This window comes from Gorilla gorilla, chromosome 20, assembly GCF_029281585.2.
Source record: "Gorilla gorilla gorilla isolate KB3781 chromosome 20, NHGRI_mGorGor1-v2.1_pri, whole genome shotgun sequence".
Lineage (NCBI taxonomy): Eukaryota > Metazoa > Chordata > Mammalia > Primates > Hominidae > Gorilla > Gorilla gorilla.
This window is the reverse complement of record NC_073244.2, coordinates 18,470,612-18,490,011: the sequence shown is the minus strand read 5'-3', so window position 1 is coordinate 18,490,011 and position 19,400 is coordinate 18,470,612. Positions and strand designations below refer to the sequence as shown.

General features: G+C 41.8%; 1 protein-coding gene across 5 annotated transcripts in view; it reads left to right on the top strand.

Annotated features, from left to right (window-relative positions):
* The window catches only part of LOC115931641 (zinc finger protein 443), an 86,303-nt gene extending 67,181 nt beyond the window's left edge, over positions 1-19,122 (top strand). For 4 of the 5 annotated variants that reach the window (XM_063701040.1, XM_063701039.1, XM_055371615.2 and 1 more), the window contains 3 exons: positions 15,632-15,758; positions 16,391-16,451; positions 16,848-19,122. In XM_063701040.1, coding sequence (XP_063557110.1) covers positions 15,632-15,758; positions 16,391-16,451; positions 16,848-18,672 — 2,013 coding nt within the window. In that variant the 3' untranslated portion in view covers positions 18,673-19,122. Of the gene's footprint in view, positions 1-7,635; positions 7,878-15,631; positions 15,759-16,390; positions 16,452-16,847 lie in introns of those variants that run through there. The other variant, XM_031004504.3, reaches the window with a different exon arrangement.
* Positions 19,123-19,400: the final 278 nt, after the last annotated feature.

The following is a 19,400-nucleotide window of genomic DNA, read 5'->3' as shown; positions in this document are numbered from 1 at the left end:
CCTGGCTGGTATTGCCACCCACTGGTTGTAGAGCCTCAGGGCCTTGAGCAAACACAGGTGGTATCCAGGTAGTGGTTACAGCAGGCCTTGGGTAAGACCCACTGCTGTGCTCACTTCAGGTCTGACCCAGCACAATCTCAGTGATGGTGGCCACCAGGGTGCTTGTGTCACCCCAGCCCCAGCTCCAGGTGGCTCAGAACAGAGCAAGAGAGAGACATGGTGTTTGGAGTAAAGAGAAGAGAACAGGCCAGGCGCAGTGACTCATGCCTGTAATCCCAGCACTTTGGGAGGCCGAGGCAGATGGATCACCTGAGATCAGGAGTTCGAGACCAACCTGACCAACATGGAGAAACCCCATTTCTACTAAAAATACAAAATTAGCCGGGTGTGGTGGTGCATGCCTGTAATCCCAGCTACTCAGGAGGCTGAGGCAGGAGAATCACTTGAACTCGAGAGATGGAGATTGCGGTGAGCTGAGATTGTGCCTTGGCACTCCAGCCTGGGCAACAAGAGTGAAACTCCATCTAAAAAAAAAAAAAAAAAAAAGAAAGAAAGAAAGAAAGAAAGAAAGAAAAGAGAGAACAGAACAAGCATCTCTGCGTGGTAATCCAGAGAATTCTTCTGGATCTTATCCAAGATAATCAAGGTGGTACCTCTAAGAGTCTGCAAGAACCACAGTGTTACTGGGCTTGGGATGCCCCTTAATGTAGAGATGCCTTAGATCACAAGACCTAAGTCCTTTCAAATATCTAAAAAACTTTCCCAACAAGGATGAGTACAAACAAGCCCAGATTGAGAAGACTACAATAAATACCTAACTCTTCAATGCTCAGACAGGGATAAATGTCCACAAGCATCAGAACCATCCAGGAAAATGTGACCTCACCAAATGAACTAAATAAGGCACCAGAGACTAATCCTGGAGAAATGGAGATTTGTGACCTTTCAGGCAGAGAATGCAAAGTAGCTGTTTGAGGAAACTCAAAGAAATTTAAGATAACAGAGAGAAGGAATTCAGAATTCCATCAGATAAATGTAATGAAGAGATTGAAATAATTTAAAAGAATCAAGGCCAGGCACAGTCACTCATGCCTTTAATCCCAGCACTTTGGGAGGCCAAGGTGGGTGGATCACCTGCGGTCAGGAGTTCCAGACCAGCCTGGACAACATGGTGAAACCCCATCTCTACTAAAATATAAAAATTAGTCAGGCATGGTGGCACATGTCTGTAATCCCAGCTACTCGGGAGGCTGAGGCATGAGAATTGCTTGAACCTGGGAGGCAGGGTTGTGGTGAGCTGAGATCACGTCACTGCACTCCAGCCTGGGTGACAGAGTGAGACTTCATCTCACAAAAAAAAAAAAAAAAGAATAATCAAGCAGAAATCCTGGAGTTCAAAATGCAGTTGACATACTGAAGAATGCATCAGTCTCTTAATAGCAGAATTGATCAAGCAGAAGAAATAATTAGCTTGGGCCAGGCTCAGTGGCTCACACCTGTAATCCCAGCACTTTGGGAGGCCGAGGTGGGCAGATCACGAGGTCAGGACATTGAGACGATCCTGGCTAACATGGTGAAACCCCGTCTCTACTAAAAATACAAAAAGTTAGCCGGGTGTGGTGGCGGGCGCCTGTAGTCCCAGCTACTCGGGAGGCTGAGGCAGGAGAATGGCATGAACCTGGGGGGCGGAGCTTCCAGTGAGCCGAGATAGCACCATTGCACTCCAGCCTGGGCGACAGAGCAAGACTCCGCCTCAAAAAAAAAAAAAAAAAGAAAGAAATAATTAGCTTGAAGACAGACTACTTGAAAATAGTCAGAGGAGGCAAAAGAAAACAGAATAAAAAACATTGAAGCATGCCTACAGGATCTAGAACATAGCCTCAAAAGGGCAAATCTAAGAGTCATTGGCTTTAAAGAGGTGGTAGAGAAAGAGATAGGAGTATAAAGTTCATTCAAAGGGATAATAACGGAGAACTTCCCAAACCTAAAGAAAGATATCAATATCCAACCACAGGAAGGTTATAGAACACCAAGCAGATTTAACCCAAAGAAGACTACCTCAAGGCATTTAGTAATCAAACCCCCAAAGGTCAAGGATAAAGAAGGGACTCTAAAAGCAGCAAGAGAAAAGAAACAAATAACAAACAATGGAGCTCCAATACAACTGGCAGAAGACTTTTCAGTAGAAACCTTACAAACCAGGAAGGAGCAGCATGACATATTTAAAGTGCTGAAGGAAAAAAAACTTTTATCCTTGAATAGCATATTCAGTGAAAATATCCTTCAAACATGAAGGAGAAATAAAGACTTTACCAGACAAACAAAAGTTGAGGGATTTCATCAACACCAGTCCTGTTCTACAAGAAATACTAAAGGAACTACATCAATCACAAAGAAAAGGATGTACAATAAGAAATCATCTGAAGATACAAAACTCACTGGTATTAGTAAGTACACACACACAAAAATAATATTGTATGCTGGGCTCAGTGGCTGACGCCTGTAATCCTAGCACTTTCGGAGGCTGAGGCAGGTGGATCACCTGAGGTCAGGAGTTTGAGACCAGCCTGGCCAACATGGTGAAACCCCGTCTCTACTAAAAGTACAAAAATTAGCCAGGCATGGTGGTGTGTGCCTGTAATCCTAGCTACTAGGGGGGCTGAGGCAGGAGGATCGCATGAACCTGGGAGGTGGAGGTTGCAGTGAGCTGAGATCATGCCACTGCACTCCAGCCCAGGCAACAGAGCGAGACTCCATCTCAAAAAAAAAAAAAAAAAAAAAAAAAAAGCCTGGGCGCGGTGGCTCACGCCTGTAATCCCAGCGCTTTGGGAGGCCGAGGTGGGCGGATCACGAGGTCAGGAGATCGAGACCATCCTGGCTAACACGGTGAAACCCCGTCTCTACTAAAAATACAAAAAATTAGCCGGGCGTGGTGGCAGGCACCTGTGGTCCCAGCTACTCGGGAGGCTGACGCAGGAGAATGGTGTGAACCTGGGAGGCAGAGCTTGCAGTGAGCCGAGATCGCACCACTGCACTCCAGCCTGGGCGACAGAGACTCCATCTCAAAAAAAAAAAAAAAGAATATTGTAACACTGTAACTGTGGTGTGTAAATTATTATTATTATTATTATTTTTTGTCTGAGACAGAGTCTCACTCTGTCACCCAGGCTGGAGTGCAGTGGCGCGATCTCGGCTCACTGCAAGTTCCGCCTCCCGGGTTCACGCCATTCTCCTGCCTCAGCCTCCCAAGTAGCTGGGACTACAGGCACCTGCCACCATGCCCGGCTAATTTTTTGTATTTTTAGTACAGACGGGGTTTCACTGTGTTAGCCAGGATGGTCTCGATCTCCTGACCTTGTGATCCGCCTGCCTTGGCCTCCCAAAGTGTTGGGATTACAGGCTTGAGCCACCACGCCTGGCCGTAAATTATTCTTAAGTAGAAAGATTAAATGATGAACAAATCCAAAATAATAACTACAACAACTTTTCAAAACACAGACAGTACAAGCAATATATAAATAGAAACAAAGAAAAGTTAAGAAGCAGGGGTATGATGTTAAGGCATAGAGTTTTCATTAGATTTCTTTTTGTTTGTTTCTTTGTTTATACAAACAACATTAAGTTGTTATCAGCTTAAAATTATGGGTTATAAGATAGTATTTGCAAACCTCATGGCAACCTCAAGTCAAAAAATATACAACAGATACACAAAAAATAAAAAGTAAGAAGTTAAATCATACCACAAGAGAAAGTCACCTTCACTAAAAAGAAGACAGGATGGAAGGAAAGAAGGGAGAGAAGATGAAAAAACAACCAGAAAACAAATAACAAAATGGCAGGAGTAAGTTCTCACTTACTAATAATAACACTGAATGTAAATGAACTAAACTATCCAATCAAAAATCATAGAATGGCTAAATGGATTAAAAAAACAAGACCTAATGATCTGTTGCCTACAAGAAACACACTTCACCTATAAAGAAACCCATAGACTGGAAATAAAGGAATGGAAAAACATATTCCATGCCAGTGGAAACCAATAAAGAGCAGGAGTAGCAATACTTAGACAAAATATATTTCGAGACAAAAACTGTAAGAAAAGTCAAAGAAGGTCACTATGCAATTATAAAGAGGTCAATTCAGCAAGACGATGTAACAATTGTGAACATATATGCACCCAACATTGGAGCACTCAGATATAGAAAACATATATTATTAGTTAAAAAGAGAGAGGGCCGGGCATGGTGGCTTATGCCTGTAATCCCAGCACTTTGCGAGGCCAAGGCAGGTGGATCACCTGAGGCCAGGAGTTCAAGACCAGCCTGGCCAACATGGCAAAACCCCGTCTCTACTAAAAATACAAAAAATTAGCCAGGTGTGGTGGCAGGCACCTGTAATCCTAGCTACTTGGGAGACTGAGGCAGGCGAATTGCTTGAACCTTGGAGGTGGAGGCTGCAGTAAGCCAAGATTGCACCACTACACTCCAGCCTAGGCAACAAGAGTGAAACTCTGTCTCAAAAAAAAAAAAAAAAAAAAGAGAGAGAGACAGATAGACACCAATACACTAATAGCTGGAGATTTTAACACCCCATATTCAGAACTGGACAGATCTTCCAGACAGTAAATCAACAAAGATTATTTCAATATATACTGAAAAATTGGACAAAAGAAAGATTAAATGGGATTTAATCTACACTATAGATCAAATGGACCTAATATATATTTACAGAACATTTTATCCAACAGCTACAGAATACACATACTTTTCCTGAGCACAGGAATCATTCTCAAGGATAGACCATATGTTAGGTCAAAAAACATGTCTTAAAACACTCCGAAAAATTGAAATAATATCAATTGTGTCACAGAATAAGTGGAATAAACTAGAAACCAATGACAAGAGGAATTCTGGAAACCATACAAACATATGGAAATTAAACAATACGCTCCTGAATGACCAGTGGGTCAATGAAGAAATTAAGAAGAAAATTGAAAAGTTTCTTCAAACAAATGATAATGAAAATGCAACATACCAAAACCTATGGAATACAGCAAAAGCAGTACTAAGAGGGAAGTTTATAGATATAAGCACCTACATCAAAAAAGAAGAAGACCTTCAGGCTGGGTGCAGTGGCTCCCACCTATAATCCCAGCACTTTGGGAGGCCAAAGGGAGTGGATCACCTGAGGTTAGGAGTTCGAGACCAGCCTGGCCAACATGGTGAAACCCTGTATCTACTAAAAATACAAAAAATGACATGGTGGTCGGTGCCTGTAATCCCAGCTACTTGGGAGGCTGAGGCAGGAGAATTGCTTGAACCCAGAAGGCAGAGGTGGCAGTGAGCTGAGATTGCGCCATTGCACTCCAGCCTAGGCTGCAAGAGTGAAGTGAAACTCATCTCAAAAAAAAAAAAAAAAAGAAGAAGAAGAAGAAGAAAACCTTCAAATAAACAACCTAAGAATGCATCTTAAAGAATTAGAAAAGCAAGAGCAAACCAAACCCAAAATCAGTAGAAGAAAAGAAATAATAAAAATCAGTAGAAATAAATGAATTTGAAATGAAGAAACAGTAGAAAAGAACAATGAAACAAAAAGTTGGTTTTTTGAAAAGACAAACAAAATTGACAAACCTTGAGGTAGACTAAGAAAAAAACAGAAAGGCCCAAATAAATAAAATTAGAGATGAAAAAGGAGACATTACAGTTGATACTGCAGAAATTCAAAGGATCATTAATGCAACTAAGAACAACTATATGCCAACAAACTGGAAAACCTAGAAGAAATTGATAAATTCCTAGGCAGATAGAACATAGCAACATTGAACCATGAAGAAATAAAAAACCTGAACCGACCAATAACAAATAATGAGATCAAAGCCATAATAAAAAGTCTCCTAGCAAAGAAAACCCCAGAACCCAGTGGCTACACTGCTGAATTCTACCAACATTTAAAAAAGAACTAATACCAATCTTACTCAAACTATTCCAAAAAACAGAGGAGAAGGCAATACTTCCAAACTTATTTTACAAAGCCAATATTACTTTGACACCAAAACCAGACAAAGACATGTCAGAAAAAGAAAACTATAGGCCAGTGTCAGTGATGAATATTGATGCAAAAATCCTCAACTCAATACTAGCAAACTGAATTTAACAATACACCAAAAAGATCATTCATCATGACCAAGTGGGCTTTATCCCTGGGATGCAAGGATGGTTCAATATATGCAAATCAATCAATGTGATGTATCATTTCAACAGAATAAAGGGCAAACACCATATAATCATTTCAATGTGTACTGAAAAAGCTTTTGATAATATTTAACATCCCTTCATGATAAAAACCCTAAAAAAAAGCGGGTATAGAAGGAGCATACCTTAACATAATAAAAGCCATATATGGCAGACCCACAGCTAGCATGATAATGAATGGGGAAAAACTGAAAGCCCTTCCTGTAAGATCTGGAACACAATAAGAATGCCCACTTTTACCACTGTTGTTCAACACAGTACTCGAAGTCCCAGCTAGAGCAATAAGACAAAAAAAAAAAAAAAAAAGAAGAAGAAATAAAGGGCATCCATATTGGGAAGGAAGAAGTCAAATTATCCTTGTTTGCATATAATATGATCTTATATCTGGAAATACCTAAAGACTCCACCAAAAAAGTATTAGAACTGAGAAATAAATTCATTAAAGTTGCAGGATACAATATCAACATACAAAAATCAATAACATTTTTATATGCCAACAGTGAACACTCTGAAGCTACTTGAGAGGCTGAGTCGGGAGGATTGCTTCAGCCTGGGAGGTAGCGGTTGCAGTGAGCCATGATGGCCCCACTGCACTCCAGCCTAGGCAACAGAGCAAGACCCCATCTCAAACAACCAAAAATGTGTAGAAGGATGGTTACCAGAGGCTGGGAAAAGTAGTAGCGAGGAGTAGTTATGGGGGAAGTGGGGATGGTTAATAGGTATAAAAAATAGTTACGAAGAATGAATAAGACCTAGTATTTGCTAGCACAACAGAGTGACTATAGTAAAAAAATAATTTAATTGTACATTGAAAAATCTTGAAAAATTTCATTGAAAAAGAGTATAATTGTAGCCAGGCGCGATGGCTCACGCCTCTAATCCCAGAACTTTGGGAGACCAAGGTGGGCGGATCACGAGGTCAGGAGTTCGAGACCAGCCTGGCCAACATGGTGAAACCCAGCCTCTACTGAAAAATACAAAAATTAGCCAGGTGTGGTGGCGCGCACCTGTAATCCCAGCTACTTGGGAGGCTGAGGCAGGAGAATTGTTTGAACCCACCTAGGAGGCGGAGGTCGCAGTGAGCCTCGCACCATTGCACTCTAGCCTGGGCGACAGAGCAAGACTCCCTCTCTCGAGAAAAAAAAAAAAAAAAAAAGGCATAATTAGTTCGTCAGTCCGTGTCCAGGAGGAAGAAGCAGGAGGTCCTATTGAGTACGGGCAGGAAATTCCGCTTAAATGCAAGTATACCCCGGGAGGATTCAGATCAAAGAGCAGGGAGGAAGCCCGCCTTGCCAAGGGCTGTGTCAGGAACTTGCTCATCCGGCTCCACTCAGCTGTGCAAGATCGCTTCTTCTGTCAATCAGCCCTCAGGGGGCGGGACCTGACGCCCTATCCAATCAGGGCCGTGGGGCGGGTTCGTGGGAACTGTCAATCAGGCGCGCTGCCCAGAGAAGTGTGTGTGGTTGAAAAAGCCCGCGGCGTCTTCTCCACCCACCTGCGCTCGGCTCTGGGTTCTGTAGCTGAGAGACCACCTGGAAGTTCTGAGGCAGCCTTTGTCTGGCTGGAACACGCATTGGCAGCGGGAGCTGTCGGGAGGACCTGGGACACCGCGGAAGTCGGGAAATGGTGCGTGTGCGGGGCCGGCGTCCCGAGGCGGGGGAGGGGTTGGGTGGAACCGGCCGTAATCGGCTGTGGCTGGACCCGGGCCTCCCCACGGGCGACTTCGGGATCTACGGACCCGGGTCCCCCTGGCGTAGGTCGGCCCTCGGCCGCAGGGTGGGGCTGGGCCTGCAGCCGGGACCCCGGGCGTCCTGTCCCGTTCCTGCGCGGCAACTGCGGCCCCGGCGTCCTCTCCGGGCAGCTCCGAGCCCGCAGCCCCGGGTCTCCCCCGTATTGTGCGGCTGTAACCAACACAGGTTTGCCGCCCGACTCACTGCACCGAGACGCCGAGGGCTGCAGCAGAAACGGTTTAATAGGAGGAGAGGGGAGGACACCCCAGATCCGCCTCCCTGAGGGATTTGGGGTCTGGACGGGGGCGGCTGGGTCGTTGGTTGGTGGGGAAGTGAGGGGTGAATCCTGGGACAGGAGGTGAAGAAACCGCATTCTGCTGAATGGGCTCCCTCGTGGGGACTTCAACCTGGTTGGCGCCAGCCTTTCCGCTGGGATTCAGGATCTGAGAACTCCGGCGACTCTTGAGCAGCTCTCAGAGATCTTATCCCCAGGCACAATGGGGAAGCGGCGGTCAGCGTCTGCTGTGACCTGACTCTCAGGGAGGCGGCCCCGTGAGGCAGCGGGGCTGAGGGCACCTGGTTAATATCTAACTGCAATCTCGCCTCCAGCCTGGCTCGCAGTTCCTGTGAACCCGGTGAGGAGGCTGCACGGTGACGACGAGTCACCAGGCAGAATCCAGACTCGTGTGTGGGGTTTGTGTGTGGGAGGAGCTGTGGTCTCCGTGGTCCTCAGTCCTTTCTTCCTTTCCAAGGGCGATCGTTTCCCCTCTGAGTCTTGCAAAGATGTGGGGGCAGCAGGGTCTCAAATCCACCACTGTGTTCTCTCATCCTAACTCCTCCTAGGGCTGGCAGCAAATCTCTTGGTTTCCAGAGACTAACCTTGGTTTCCAGAGAAACCAAGGTTCCCCAGGCTAACCTCCTGTCCTTAATTCACAGTAACAGTATGAACTGTTTGGCCCCCAGGCGATATTTCACTAGTTTGTCATCTTGTTTTCAGCTAGCAATGTATGGCTTTTTCTTGAAATAATTATTTTGGGTTCCTGAATACGGTGGGTCATTCCTGTAATTCCAGCACCTTGGGAGGCTAAGGCAGAGGTATTGCCTGATCCCAGTAGTTGCAGACCAGCCTGGGCAACATGGCAAGACTTTGTCTCTAGTATAAATGATAATAATAAAATTAGCTGGGCTTGGTAGCTGGCACCTGTAGTCGCAGCTACTCCTGAGGCTGAGGTGGGATGATGGCTTGAGCCCAGGAGTTTGAAGTTGCAGTGAGCTATGATCGTGCCTCTGCATCCCAGCCTGGGCAACAGAGGCAGACCCTGTCTCAAAAAAAATGGATGTCCACAGCTGCCAAGTCTCTTGGAGGGTCTAGTGAATATCATCCCCTGGGTCACTCCTCCCAGGGGACAGCCTGAGATGGGGGTGGGGCCCCCTGGGGAGCAACTGGATCCACTGGGATGGGAGGAATCTTCTGGTATATAATTCCTGTAAAAAGCTAACTCCTGGGACACTCACCTTTTCTTCCCAACCCTAGTTTCCATTCCTTGGAGACACAGGACTGAACAGCCAATTTCATGGTCATATTCCATAGGAAAAAAAACAAATGATTTTTGCCTTCTGGACTCTCTCAGACTTAAAAGGTAGAAAGTTATATCTAAGGACTGGAGAACCTGCCCTTTGAGGTAGTGCCAGATCCTGAAAAGCACACAAGGCAGTGTCTCCTAGGAGGGTGGTGAGTGTCTCCTAGGAGGGTGGCGACCAGAAGAGGGTTAAGGGATGTCCCAGGTGATAGGATGACCTGCACTGATTGTTGCATTAGACTTTTCTGTGTTCCAGTCAGCACTGCTGATTCCTGAGTTTGTTAGCTTGAAAAGATATGTTTACTCTTTTCAGCCTAAATTTTTGATTAAACGTGAAATACATCCTATGATTAGAAATTGTTGTTGTATACTTTGAAGAGAAAGTATACCCAAAGTTGGAAAGAGTTGGACTTCAGGAAATAAATTTTATAAGTAATACTAGAAAGAGTTGGATTTCAGAATATAAATGGTATATGTAATCTTCTATTCCATTTTTTAAAAGCCTTTATTTATTTATTTTTGCCCCAGAGCTTGTGTAGTACGATTCTCAGGTGTGTTTGTTTTTTGGATGATTTCAGATGGAATTTCAGGACTTAGTAGTATAACTACTACCAAGGGAAAAACCCTCTTCCATTATGGCTGCAAAAAAGGAATACATTTTTACAAGAAAGTGTAGTAGGTACATTGAATTAAAAAGATTTAACAAAAGTTCAGTTCTTCTCCTTTTTAAAAGGGTGGAGATTTTGGGACAATGGAGAAATCTGTTCTGTTCCTGTTATATTTGACAGATGAATGCTAAATTCTGTGGGAGAGGACTTTCCAACAGCTAAAGAAGTAAAATATAATTATTTTTTACTATATCACTTACTATCATGGAAATAGTAATTAAATGACATTCCTTGTCTGGAAGGGATAGGTATTTGGGCTTTTCCTGTTGAGCTATAAAATGTCAGTGCCTTACAATTTCCTTCCCACCCATAGACATAAACACTGAATTTGAGTGATTTTCCTGGATTCATCAAACATGAGTATTTTGTTTTGAAATATCCATGTAAAGCATAGAAGAGTAAGAGAGTAGCTTTGACTATGGCAGAGAGGCCTGAGGCCAATGCCCCCACCTCCAGCTAAGACCAATTTTTTTTTTTTTTTTTTTGAGACAGCATCTCTGTTGTCCAGGCTGGAGTGCAGTGGCACGATCTCAGCTCACTGCAACCTCCGCCTCCTGCGTTCAAGTGATTCTCCTGCCTCAGCCTCCCAAGTAGCTGGGACTACAGGTGCGTGCCGCCATGCCTGGCTAATTTTTTTTTTTTTTGTATTTTTAATAGAGACGGGGTTTCACCATATTGGCCAGGCTGGTCTTGAACTCCTGACCTCGCGCAATCCGCCAGCTTTGGCCTCCTAAAGTGCTGGGATTATAGGCATGAGCCACCATACCCAGCCCCATATGGCTTTTGATTAGGGCTAAAATGGAGTATATTTTTTCATACCTTTATATTTAATGTACCTGTGTCTTTCTACTTAAAATAGTTTTCTTGAGAGAATTAAAAAAATAGTTTTCTTGCACACATTGGTAGGTCTTGTTTTTTTTATTCTACTCTGTCAGTCCTTGTCTTCTTTTATTGGTATATTCATATAATACACATTTAAAGTGGTTATTGATATACCTGGATTCATGTGTACATATATAATTGTTTTATATTTGTTATACTTGTCGGTTTTTTTCAACTTCCTTTCTTTTTCTGTCTCCTTTTATTTTAACTGAGGAGTCTATATGATTGTGTTTTCTTCTAATAGTATAGTAAGTCTACTTGTTTCTTTGTTTCTGTCTTTTTTTTTTTTTTTTTTTTTTTGAGGCAGGTTCTTGCTCTATCACCTAGGCTAGAGTGCAGTGGAGCCATCATAGTTAACTATAACCTCCAACTCCTGGGCTCAGGAGAGCCTCCCTACTTGCTTTCCTGAGTAGCTGGGACTACAGGTGCAGGCCACCACACCTGGCTAATTTTTATTTATTTATTTATTTATTTATTTTACACGTTTCGTAGAGACAGTCTCATTGTGTTGGTGAGTGTGGGCTCAAACTCTTGAGCTTAAGCAATCCTCCTGTCTTGCATCTCAAAGTGTTGGCATTACAGGGGTGAGCCACTGTGACAGGCTGTTGTTTCTTAACATTTCATTATTGAATTCCCTAGCATTTGGAGTAAACCATTCACAACAAATGGACCTTCAGTTTTAAGTAACACTGTACTGGCTTTTGGGGTAATGCTCATATAACCCAGTGTTCAGCATTCCTCCCTCCCACCCAATTTAACATCACCGTCATCCATTTGCCCTATTATAAACTATAACCACCCAATACATTGTTGATATTATTTTTTGAACAAACCTTTATGATATCCAATAGGAATAAGAAAAGGAAATAATTTTTGTGCCTTCATTGAATTATTTTCTAATGCTCTTCATATATATGCATATGTATATATTTGTGTGTGCATGTGTGTGTGTGTGTATGATCTGAATTTCTAACCTGTATCATTTTTATTCTCTCTGATGAACTTCTTTTAACATTATTGGCAAGACAAGTACACCAGTCACACGTTCTCTCAATTTCATTCCTTTTTTTCCCCCATTAAATTAATTTCAATTCATTTATCATCATTTTAACTGATTTTTTTTTTTTTTGGCTGCTCACATCTGTTGAACACTTGTGAAGATGTCTTCATTTTAGTTGTACCCTGCAGCTGCATAAATTCTATATGGCTAAATTTCTATCCCTTTTTTTTTGAGGCAGAGGTTCGCTCTTGTTGCCCAGGCTGAAGTGCAGTGGCACGATCTCGGCTCACTGCAACCTCCACGTCCTGGGTTCAAGCGATTCTTCTGCCTCAGCCTCCCAAGTAGCTGGGATTACAGCCGTGCACCACCATGCCCAGCTAATTTTGTATTTTTAGTAGAGATAGGGTTTCACCACATTGGCCAGGCTGGTCTCAAACTCCTGGCCTCAGGTGATCCACACACCTTGGCCTCCCAAAGTGCTGGGATTACAGGCGTGAGCCACCACGCCCAGTTAATTTATACTTTTTAATAGATATTATTTTATCTCTATATCTATATTCTGGTTTTCTTTTAGTTATTTGTTCATCATTGCCTTTACTTCATTGAACATATTTAAGATAGTTGTTTTAACGTTTTTATTCAGTGAGTGGTGTCTGAGGTTTCTCAGAGATGGCTTATCTCAATTATATTTTTTCCAATTGATGAACCATATTTTCATGTTTTTCTGTATTCTTCATAATTTTGTGTTGAAAAGTAGACATCTCAATGTTATAATGGGGTAATTCTGAAAACTGGATTCTTCTTCTTTCCTCACTGTTTTCTATTTATGTGTGTTGAAGACTGTAATTGTTCATTTGTTTAATAACATTTTCAAAGTATGTTTGCACAGACTGTATTCCTTATTTGTTGTAGAAAGTGACATCTCTGTTCTTTAGTGTGTGTTCATCCAGTGTTCTGGCAGAGATTTCCTGAATGCTAGAAGCTAGTAAAAAAGATAAAGCATACAAAAGCCTGACCTCTTCCAGTCTTTGTGGATGGCTCTGTGCCTGGGGCATCCCTTGAACACTTAGCCAGGCTGTTTAATACTCTACTTATGCTTTATGTTCTGCTTACTTAAAGCTACAGATCAGCCAGAAGCGAAAATGAGTGTTTTTCTCCAGTGTCTTTTGTGAAAATGTGTTCTTTACTGTGCATGCATGGGGCTTTCTCAATTCCCCAGGATACCTGGGTGCTTTTGAGTACCCTGATATCTGGAGGACATTTTCTCTTCAGCTCTTTTTCTCCATGACTTAGTTGGTCTACTGTATGTCTTAATCATAGTCTGTTCTTGCAGTTGGCTACAGGCTTTTTGTGTATTTTGCAACATTTTCATGCAGTTCCTGCCAAATTTGACCCTGATCGTGTTATATTGTAGATAAAGTAGAAGAGAGGGCCTTGGCTGGGCGCAGTGGCTCACACCTGTAATCCTAGCACTTTGGGAGGCTAAGGCAGGCGGATCATTTGAGGTCAGGAGTTTGAGACCAGCCTGGCCACCAGGGTGAAACCCCATCTCTAGTAAAAATACAAAAGTTGGCCGGATGTGGTGGAGCATGCCTGTACTCCCAGCTACTCAGGAGGCTGAGGCAGGGTGGAATAACTTGAACCCGGGAGTCAGAGGTTGTAGTGAGCCAAGGTTGTGTGGCTGCACTCCAGTCTGGGTGATGCGTCTGCACTCCAGTCTGGGTGACAGAGCAAGGCTCTGTCTCAAAAAAAAAAAAAAAAAAAAAAGCAGCCTTGTTTCAGACCTTTGGATAGTGCTTATTCAGATTGGAAAATGCAAGGCAATAATTTGCAAATAAGATCTGATCTGCTGTCTCTAGAGTTAGTGTTCAGGGTTCTATACTGGGAACTCGGGCTGCTGTGTTCAAGAGTGGCATTGATGGGGGAGAGATTGGGCCAAGGACAAATAAGAACTCTACGAGACTTTTCTACCAGTTTTCATTTTTCTTCATATATATATATGTATATGTATATTTTTGTCTCTGTGTTAATAGTATGGGGAGCCAAATATTATAGTTTCAAAATTCTTTGTTTTTGGAAAGCTGCACTTTCTTGGTGAGAAAGTTTTCAGCATTTTTTAGATACTGTGAGTTCTATTAGACTTGGTAATGTAATTTTTGTTGACTACTAAAAGGTCCGTTTTAGTTATTTAGGAAGTATTATAAATATTCGTGAGAGATGACATTGAGTTCTTTCTAAGAATATATGCAGTCTTTCCCCTTCTTTCCTTCTCCTTTTGGCATTACTCAAGAAAATGTTTAAAATTTTTCCATTGAGATGGTGAAATATCTTTTATCAGTCTCTTGTGATACTTCACTACATTTGATTTAAAGGAAACTAGTTGCCAGCTTCCAAATATTTTCTGTAAGTATAATCACATAGGATGGGCTAAATCCCCCAAATAACAAGTTGCAACAAAACATGTGAAATATCATCTACTCAGAAAGCTCATTATAGACCCAATGCCCAGAGTGTTTCTTTGTAGCTATCTTAGCCTGTTTCTTGTAATTCATAACAGAATTACTGAACCTCGGTAATTTATAAGAAACAGTATTTAATTTTTACATTTCTGGAGGCCGGGAAGTCCAAGGTTAAGGCTGGGAATCTGATGAGAAACCTTCTTGCTGGTGGGGACTCTGCAGAGTCTCTAGGTGGCATAGAGTATCACATGGTGAGGGAGCTGAGTGTCTAGCTGAGATCTCTTACTCTTCTCAGAAGGACATGAGATAGCTCATTTATTCATTCACCCATTATGGGTTAATCTATTCATGAGGTCCAGACCCTCAGGACTAAATCACCTCTTAAAGCCCCCACTTTTTTTTTCTTTTTTTTTTTTTCTGCCACTTTGGAGATTAACATTCAGTGTGCATTTTGGAGGGGACAACCATTCAAACCTAGCAGTGGCTGATCAGTGCACTCTGTCTGCTGAGTATGTAACAAAATTCCAAACTCTCAGAAGGAAGATGGGAGTTAAGGAAATACTATATTTTTTTTGCATGAACAATTTAGGCACACTCCACCCCTGTTATTATGCTCATGGGGCCCTCCCCTAAATACGTTGTCTAGACACCATGAAAAGCCCAACTTTGTGAAAAAGCATTTGTAAGGACACGCAGTCTCAGCACTGCTAATGGTAACTCCCTTTTGCACAATAAGTAGTAGGACTTTATCGTGCCAAGGACTGCAGACCCACTGTGGAAATCGACATTAGGGGTGGTCCAGGCTATGTGATTCACTCACTTAGTTCGCCAACAAGTGGCATGTTTCTATCCCACTGTTAATTTACCAAACATGTTTAACTGTAGCTTCAGAGTTACTGTGTAGGAGAAAGTGAGTGTAGACAGAGAATAAGAGTGGGTTTACCATGTCATTGAATAAACTGGTTGGAAACCACAGCATCATGTGAAATTTATGAAGTGAGTATAGATTCTCAGTACTGTGATTTTCACCCTTCCTCCTCTGTACATGTGGGATGGATCAGGCCTCAGTGGCTTTAGAGGATGTGGCTGTGAACTTCACCCGAGAAGAGTGGGCTTTGCTGGGTCCTTGTCAGAAGAATCTCTACAAAGATGTGATGCAGGAAACCATCAGGAACCTGGATTGTGTAGGTAAGGATGACATCGCATTTCCACTTATTTAATTGGAGACATTTGTTTCTTGGTCATTCGTGCTGTTCAAAGATTTGGAATATGGAAAGGGGATATGGTTGGCCCTGGAAAAAAAAAACAGGGTTTAGGGGTGCCAGCTCCTGTAGCAGTTGTACATCTTCATATAACTTTTTGTCCACATCTTAGCCTACTATTGATGGGCAGCATTATCAGTCACATAAGCAGTGATTAATGCATATATTTTATGTCGTATTATTACATCCTATATTCTCACAGTAAAGTAAGCTAGAAACAGAAAGTGTTAAAAAGATAATCATAAGGAAGAGAAACTATATTTACTGTTCATTAAGTGGAAGTGCATCCTCAGAAAGGTTTTCATCCTCATTGTCTTCACATTGAGTAGGCTGAGTAAGAGGAGGGGCTGGTCTTAGTGTCTTGGGTAGCAGAGACTGAAGAACATTCATATATATATGTATATACAAATGGACTTGTGCAGTTCAAACCTCTGTTTTTCAAGAGTCAGCTGTACTTCAGTGAATGCATTTTGAACGATTGCAGTGTACATCACAATCTTACTGTTTGTCTATAATTTTGTAAAAATGTGTAATGATTTTTCTGTGTATACCTTTTAGGAATGAAATGGAAAGACCAGAACATTGAAGATCAATACAGATATCCCAGGAAAAATCTAAGGTAATTTACGCTCACAAGAGAAAGATATGTCCCTGGAGCCGTTCTGAGAATGACATGAAAATTTAAAAAGAAGCAAAGAAAATGAACAAGCCTAGCTTAAATTTATTTATTCTTAGAAAATTTTCTCCAAAACATATACTTAAATGTTCCATAGCTGTTCAGTGTTCATAAATTAGTTCCCATGACAACAATATTATGAAGCCACATATGAATGTGATTGTCTTGAGAACACCTGGGTCAAGTTACCTTGCACAGCATTCCATCCATTCACGTTCAAGCAGGACACGAAGCCTGCACTTTGCATGATAGTGTTAAAAATGTACATCCAATACTTATTAACACCTATACGATTATTTATAGACCGACTTTTAGTGATATATTTCCCATTTTTTACAGATGTCGTGTGTTAGAGAGATTTGTTGAAAGTAAAGGTGGAAGTCAATGTGGAGAAACATCTAGCCAGATTCAAGATAGTATTGTGACCAAGAACACTCTTCCTGGAGTAGGTCCGTATGAAAGCAGTATGAGAGGAGAAATCACCATGGGTCATTCATCCCTTAATTGTTACATCAGAGTTGGTACTGGGCACAAACCACATGAGTATCATGAATGTGGAGAGAAGCCAGATATGCATAAACCACGTGGGAAAGCCTTCAGTTACCACAACTCATTTCAAACACATGAGAGGCTTCACACTGGAAAGAAACCATATGATTGTAAAGAATGTGGGAAGTCCTTCAGTTCTTTGGGAAACCTTCAAAGACACATGGCAGTGCAGCGTGGAGATGGACCTTATAAATGTAAGTTGTGTGGGAAAGCGTTTTTTTGGCCCAGTTTATTACATATGCATGAAAGAACGCACACTGGAGAGAAACCATATGAATGTAAGCAGTGTTCTAAAGCCTTTTCTTTTTACAGTTCCTATCTAAGACATGAAAGAACACATACTGGGGAGAAACCGTATGAATGTAAACAGTGTTCTAAAGCCTTTCCTTTTTACAGTTCCTATCTAAGACATGAAAGAACACATACTGGGGAGAAACCATATAAATGTAAGCAGTGTTCTAAAGCCTTCCCTGATTCCAGTTCTTGTCTAATACATGAAAGAACTCACACTGGAGAGAAACCCTATACATGTAAACAATGTGGGAAAGCCTTCAGTGTTTCCGGTTCCCTTCAAAGACATGAAACCACTCACAGTGCAGAGAAACCCTATGCATGTCAGCAATGTGGGAAAGCGTTTCATCATCTGGGAAGCTTTCAAAGACACATGATAAGGCACACTGGAAATGGACCTCATAAATGTAAGATATGTGGGAAAGGCTTTGATTGTCCTAGTTCACTGCAAAGTCATGAAAGAACTCACACTGGAGAGAAACCCTATGAATGCAAGCAGTGTGGGAAAGCATTATCTCATCGCTCAAGCTTTCGAAGTCATATGATAATGCACACTGGAGATGGACCTCATAAATGCAAGGTATGTGGGAAAGCCTTTGTTTATCCCAGTGTATTTCAAAGACATGAAAAGACTCACACTGCAGAGAAACCCTATAAATGTAAACAATGTGGGAAAGCCTACCGTATTTCCAGTTCCCTTCGAAGGCATGAAACAACTCATACTGGAGAGAAACCCTATAAATGCAAACGTAGGAAACCCTTTATTGATTTCTGTTCCTTTCAAAATCACAAAACAACTCACACTGGAGAGAAGCCATATGAGTGTAAGGAATGTGGGAAAGCATTCAGTCGTTTCAGATACCTTTCTCGACATAAAAGGACTCACACAGGAGAGAAACCTTATGAGTGTAAAACATGTAGGAAAGCCTTCGGTCATTATGATAACTTAAAGGTACATGAAAGAATTCACTCTGGAGAGAAGCCATATGAATGTAAGGAATGCGGGAAAGCATTCTCTTGGCTCACTTGCTTTCTACGACATGAAAGAATTCACATGAGAGAGAAACCCTATGAATGTCAACAATGTGGTAAAGCCTTCACTCATTCCCGTTTTCTTCAAGGACATGAAAAAACTCATACTGGAGAGAACCCATATGAATGTAAGGAATGTGGGAAAGCATTTGCTTCTCTCAGTTCCTTGCGTAGACATAAAAAGACTCACTGGAAAAAAACTCACACTGGAGAGAACCCATATGAATGTAAGGAATGTGGGAACGCATTTGCTTCTCTCAGTTCCTTGCATAGACATAAAAAGACACACTAGCATTCTCTCTAAATTTATGGAATGTGGGAAAGCATTTATTAATTTTATTTCATTTCAGAAACTTGTATGAAACACATTGGAGATAGACCCTGTGAATGTAAGCACTTGGTAAAGCCTTAAGTAGTTTCAGTTTGTTTCCAATACAGTCATCCCTTGATACCTGCTGGGTATTGGTTCCAGCACTCCGTGAGCCATGTCAAGTCCCTTTTATAAAATGACATATTTGTATGTAACTTACCCACATCCTCTTGTATACTCTCAATTATGTTTAGATTACTTAAAATACCTCATGCATTATAAAAGCTATGCAAATAGTTGTTCTATTGTATTGTTTAGGGAATCATGATAAGGAAAAGAGTCTATGTATTTTCAGTATAGATGCAGTAATCGTGAGCCTATCAACATAGTGTAGTCAGCCAGAACATTAAAGTTTCTTTGCTTCAACTCTCACATATTGCTTTTGTTTAATGTGTTAACACTTACCAAAACCCTGGGTCTTCTCTCTTGATAACCCAAGTATAGTGATTATAACAATGATGATGATTCTGTGGCACCCAATGTTTTGATGTGTTGAGATGACTAGATGTATGGCATTGTGGGTAAGTAGTGAGACATCAGGTTAACTTGAATCTTGACAGGCCATCAGGACTATCATCTATGTTGGAAGAACCAACTTGTGATTATAGATGTGGACTCATTTGAGGAGGCTATGTAATACTAATGTTAGG